This window comes from Lottia gigantea (assembly GCF_000327385.1).
Source record: "Lottia gigantea unplaced genomic scaffold LOTGIsca_633, whole genome shotgun sequence".
In the NCBI taxonomy this organism is placed as follows: domain Eukaryota; kingdom Metazoa; phylum Mollusca; class Gastropoda; family Lottiidae; genus Lottia; species Lottia gigantea.
In genome coordinates, this window is record NW_008710154.1 from 30,624 (window position 1) to 36,141 (window position 5,518).

The window sequence follows — 5,518 nt, forward strand, 5'->3', positions numbered from 1 at the left end:
TTGTATGGACCGACATCATACAATCCCGTGATATTAACGATGCTCAAGCTACATTGTCGTACCTTACACTTGTAACGTAAACTGAAGAAGAAGAAGAGCAATCTCATAGTCATACTTTTGGAGAACAGTTAACCACCGAGCCAGGTAACCCTCAACAGGGTGTACCGCTAATCTGTTTCAATTAGAGTAATGCCAGACGGATTAGAATAAGCCGGTTTAGTTAATTGGCCAATCAACGACGCGTGATGGACCTGTTAATCAGTACACTATTATCCACTCCGCTGTCCATGGTCACACGCCAGACCACAATTGATCACTTTTGTCCCCTAGGCCAATTGCATACGCATGCATAGGCCTCAGGCGGCTGGCAACCATTCCGTCCCACGGTTAACATACCAGGGCCGAGACCCGTGGCCATAGCGACTTTCTGACGACTTTCCGCCTGCCCTTGCGTGTCCAAGTCTGGTTCATTTGGTAACAAAGAGAGTCTATGGGGAAATAGGACTAGGCCCATTACAGGCTAATTGCATACACTCGCCCAATGCGACTCGGATCGACCTGACCTCATGCCCAACACACCAGGGCTGGCACCCAGTGCCGTTTCGACTTTCTGACGCCTTTTTCGTTTGCCCTTGCGTGTTCAATTATCAAGCTATCAATGAATTAAGACTCCAAAGGCCAATATGACCACGCAAGTGATGCCATTCGTAAGTAAGGGACGTATGCAAATGCAGTGTAATATGCGGCTGAGTTTGTGCGTTATCATTTACCCTTTTTTTTCTACTGTCTGCCTTATAGGGTATAGAGAGAGAGAGACAAGCAACGTTCAATTAAAGTACAAAAGAACGATGATTGATCGATTGATTGTGTTTATGCAAGAGACTACCTTAGTCAGCCTCAATTAAAGGCGATCATTGAAAGTACGAAAGAACAAAGATTGATCGATTGATTGTGTTTATGCAAGGAGATTGGCGGCACGGGTCGAATTAGTATGCAATTCTCCAGCTTTCTTTAGTCCTCTACACCAATCATTGGACATAATATGTTTATCAGATTATCTGTCACTGATCTGACACGGGTCTCTCGAGGTATTACGCATTAGGCCCACCTTCTTCAAGTCTTATACACCAATCATCCGACTTGTTTTTGCAAGAGATTACCTTAGCCTGCCTTCTATACTATGCAAGCCAATGAGAATTTGGCTGTGGGTGGACGTGTCAGTTTGAAACCAACGACAATTCAGGGACGGGGATTTGATTGCACTGATGCAAGACACCGTTAGGAATAATACAATTTTATTTAACAATAACATTCACATTCACTTCAATACTCTGGACAGCTCTCAGATATTGTGTCTGCTTAAAACGATCTCATATATACAAGTGATAGCAAGACACACAGTACATTTCTCCAGAGAAGAGTTTATTATTTTCCAGGGTTACTCGACTTCACCACTGGGACGTTACGGGCTATTGTTGTTAGTGATCCTATGTAGTAGCTAGAAGGATCCCAGGGGGGTTAGAGGCCCTGAGATCCCAACTCTAAGACATAGGATTGTTACCTGCTATTGTTAGTAGGTTAGACTGACTCAGAAGCAGCGGCTTGGGTCAATTGGGTAAAAAAATAAAAATAAAAGTTCGGAATTTATTTGCTCCACCCAAAACTTTTATTCTTTTTTTTTTTGTCTAAGTATATCTCCCGATTACCCCTAGGGCGCCGGCGCTGGAGTCCCGCGTAAAGCCCGCGCGGATGTCGTGGTCCGTGGTGGTCGGGGGTTTCGGGAGATGAATCCTTTAATATTTCTTCATGGCTACACCAGCTAAAAAAAACTTAAACGAGCGTAAGCGCCGGTTAACTGAGGCCGAATTTACTGATTCGTCTAATTCAGACGAATCATGGCCTCGGTTTCTTGTCATTGACAGTAGTGACCCTGAGAGGTCTTTATCATCATTGTCCCCATTTGCAATTTCAAAAGGTTTGACTGGACTTGCCAGTGAACCAAAATCGACAAATATTACGTAATGGGTCTTTGTTGGTTGAATGCTCACGCAAAATTCATTCTGAGCTGTTATTAAATTCATCTACATTGGCTAATATCCCTATCAAAATTTCACCTCATTCCTCTCTGAACTCATTCGACATCCAGACCTCAATGTTCTCCTGAGGAAATGAAGGAGGAATTACAGGATATTGGAGTCACGAACGTTGATAGAATATCCATCCGTCGTGACGACCAATTAATTCCAACCAACACATTCATTCTGTTATTTAACCGACCTAATTTCTCTTTATGAGAAGGTTGTGGCTTTTTTAAGATAGTCGGATCTCTACTTTAAATTTTGAATAGATTAATCATTGTATGTTTTTAATATTTTGTTTGTTTTTAATACTGGTTTTATTTCAATGAGCAAATTTTACTCTAGATGCAGTGCTAATGAAATTATGAATTATTGGGTAAACATATCGATGAGAATACTAATACATCAAGCAATGTAAAATTACACAAAATACAAATGAAATGAAATGCATTAAGGAACATCAGCACCAAACGGGCTATATGGCTCCAGAATATGATAAAATAATAAAACAATATAACACCTATCAATATCACAGAAAGGAGTCACATAGTGACAACAAAACAAGACGATAAAAACCATATCACAGGAAAAGTCATTTAATGACTACAACAAAAAAAACTACTAAAAACAACATCGCAGGTAATACAAAATATATGATTATACAATATATAGTATAAAATGATTTCTATATCGCCCCACATTTACTGTATTGGGCACTATTTAAAATATTTTGATACTATAATTGAATTATTCTAAGAAAAAGGAAATACACTCTTGATGGTAAATCTGTAGTACATTTTTCACAATTTGTGTTTCCGAACTTTCTCCCCATAACTTTATTCTGAAAAGTAATTGTCATTTTTATTAAATGCAATGTTTAAAAAATATTAAACCGATATAAGATGGTAAATTTTCACACCTGAAATCTACATATCGATCAACACAAACCGAAGAAAAAGATTGATTAAAAGTTTTCAACGAACTAGTAAAGATCATAAATAGCATAATGTATCACTATCTATTCCTCATCATCAAACATCAATTTGGTAAAACCTGATATTTGTACCTCTGTTAACTTTTACCAAGATTAGCATATGGTCTAATATCATCTATATTAGCATCGTTTCTATCAACATTAGAACTATTATCTGATTGTATTCTAGCTGTATTGTTGACTGTATCTAATTCTTGATATGTTTGTGTGTCATCTAAAACAAATAGAAGGGAACTTTGTGACTAATACAAATTAAAAATTAAATTTATAATTTTGGTTATAAATACATTTGCAATGATTTTCGTCATTCTTGTTGTCACGCCTTCAGATCATCGACAGAAAAATGACAAGTGATTTTTAGTGAAAGCATTCAATATTCATCCATTTGTGCACTTAGATTCATTTAGAAGATATTTTGATCAATAAATGTTTCATGATTGTTTTTGAAAGAATTTAATGCATTTTTGTTAAAATATCTGGATAACCGTCCTTTAAGCATTGTACTACAATTTTATACGCCCACATGAAATTGGCTTCATCCATATCCGATTGTCCGTCCGTCCACAATTGCTCGTAAACACTCTAGAAGGTGCAATTATTCACAAAACTTGGTATGATTATTTGTAATCACCCGAAGATGAACCATATTGAAAATCAGAAAATAATGATGTGTAAGTATATAAGTATGTGTCAATGCCCTTGTTAAATGCTCGTAAACACTCTAGAAGGTGCAATTCTTGACTTTGTTATCACCCAAGGATAAACCCTATTGAAAATCAATAAAATCGTAATATAATGAGTATGAGTTATTGCCCTTTTTCTTGAAAACGCGTTCAATTTTTAGCCCATAAACAATCTGGAAGGCACAATTTTTGATTGATTTTGACGAAACTCCGTAATATTATACAGTATCACACCAAAAAGTTCAAAAGAAATGTGTGACTGAAGGTTGAATATTTCATACTGGTAATTGTTACTGTACTGCCAAATATTTTGTATTTAAAATCAACTCTGCGAGTGGGTTTCTGGTACCTTGCCTGACAAGCTATCTTAATATTATAAATGATCTACATGCAGTTTTATCAAACACAATATCAACTGTTTCTTAATGTACCAAATTATCTTAAAATTTACATAAAGTGTAATTAATGTCTACTCCAATAGTAGATTTTCCTTTTCATTGCACAAATAATATGCCTACAAAGTTTAGCTGAAGGTTATCAATTCTCTATGTGACTCTTAATAATTGCCTAACACTTTGAATTAGAAAGACATATAAAAGACACAAATGAAGAGAAACTATTTACCAGATCTTGTCGTAGTATTAATCCCAGCGTAGCTATAAAATAATATAAGTATATATATATATGACTAAGATTACAATACAATAAACTAAGATTATATACAGTTGACCACCACTGTTGATTGCTTGACTAACATTGGGTCACTTTTTTGGTTACCTTCGCTCGGACAGAACGAATTGATAAATTGACGAATGAAACAAAACTATGAAAGCAGAGAATTTAGCATCAAATTAATCTTAAACTGCCAGATCAGTTATTAAAACACGTTTATTTTTTCTAATCTAAAAACTTACTTTTCTTCAACTTTCTTTCGTTTGCCTTAAATAAAAGGAGAGAACATGTTTGCTTCTTCCAACCTTTTCTAGCAATAATCCAAGTTAATACATTAATTAGTTGCAAGTATTTTGATATGGAAAAACATAAACACACATAGCAAATATCAATTTTTAAGTGTGTTGCCAGAACCAGAATCTTAGAAAATAATATTAATCTCAGACCTGACCAATATCTATAAATAAATATTGCTGTAGCAACCATCACTGCTATAGCTATAGATATCCCTACACCTATTCCAATACCAGCACCAAGTCCATTGTTATAACTAGTATTGATATCATTGGTGTCACCACAATTAATATTCTTACTGCAGTCGGCGGACTTGTTAAATCCCAGAAAACTAGCTAAAATTCAAAATAACATGATTATTTTTACTTTCCAAAAAGCTGTGCCAACAATACTTACGCCACGAATGTCTGATGTCCAGTATTTAAGATCTATTTTGTCTCGAAGTTAATAAGATTCTATCTGACAAATCATACCTGTCATACTTTCACCATATTTATTACTAGCTATCACTCTGATATAATAACTAGTATCTGGTTCTAATCCTTCTATACAATAGTCAACTCGATCATTATTGATACCATTGGGTATTGTGGACGAATTGACCCATACTTTATCATCAGTAGAATGTTGAACTATAAAACTTTGTGATGCTCCACCATTAAATCCTGGTGTCCACTCAACACAAATTATGGATTGTGGCGGTTGAATGGTTATGGTACTAGGCAGATTTGGTGCAGCTAAATGAAGTATTTTGAAAAGGTAGTAAATTAGGCATTCAGAAAAAAATGTATCATGTG

At 35.7% G+C, this 5,518-nt stretch overlaps 1 protein-coding gene across 1 annotated transcript; it reads right to left on the reverse strand.

Moving 5' to 3' along the window:
- Positions 1-3,149: 3,149 nt before the first annotated feature.
- On the reverse strand, positions 3,150-5,458 carry LOTGIDRAFT_176008 (hypothetical protein; the record flags this gene model as incomplete). Its single annotated transcript, XM_009064589.1, has 3 exons — positions 3,150-3,286; positions 4,670-5,056; positions 5,195-5,458. Coding segments are annotated over 3 exons (788 nt in total), but the record flags the coding sequence as incomplete, so codon positions are not given.
- Positions 5,459-5,518: the final 60 nt, after the last annotated feature.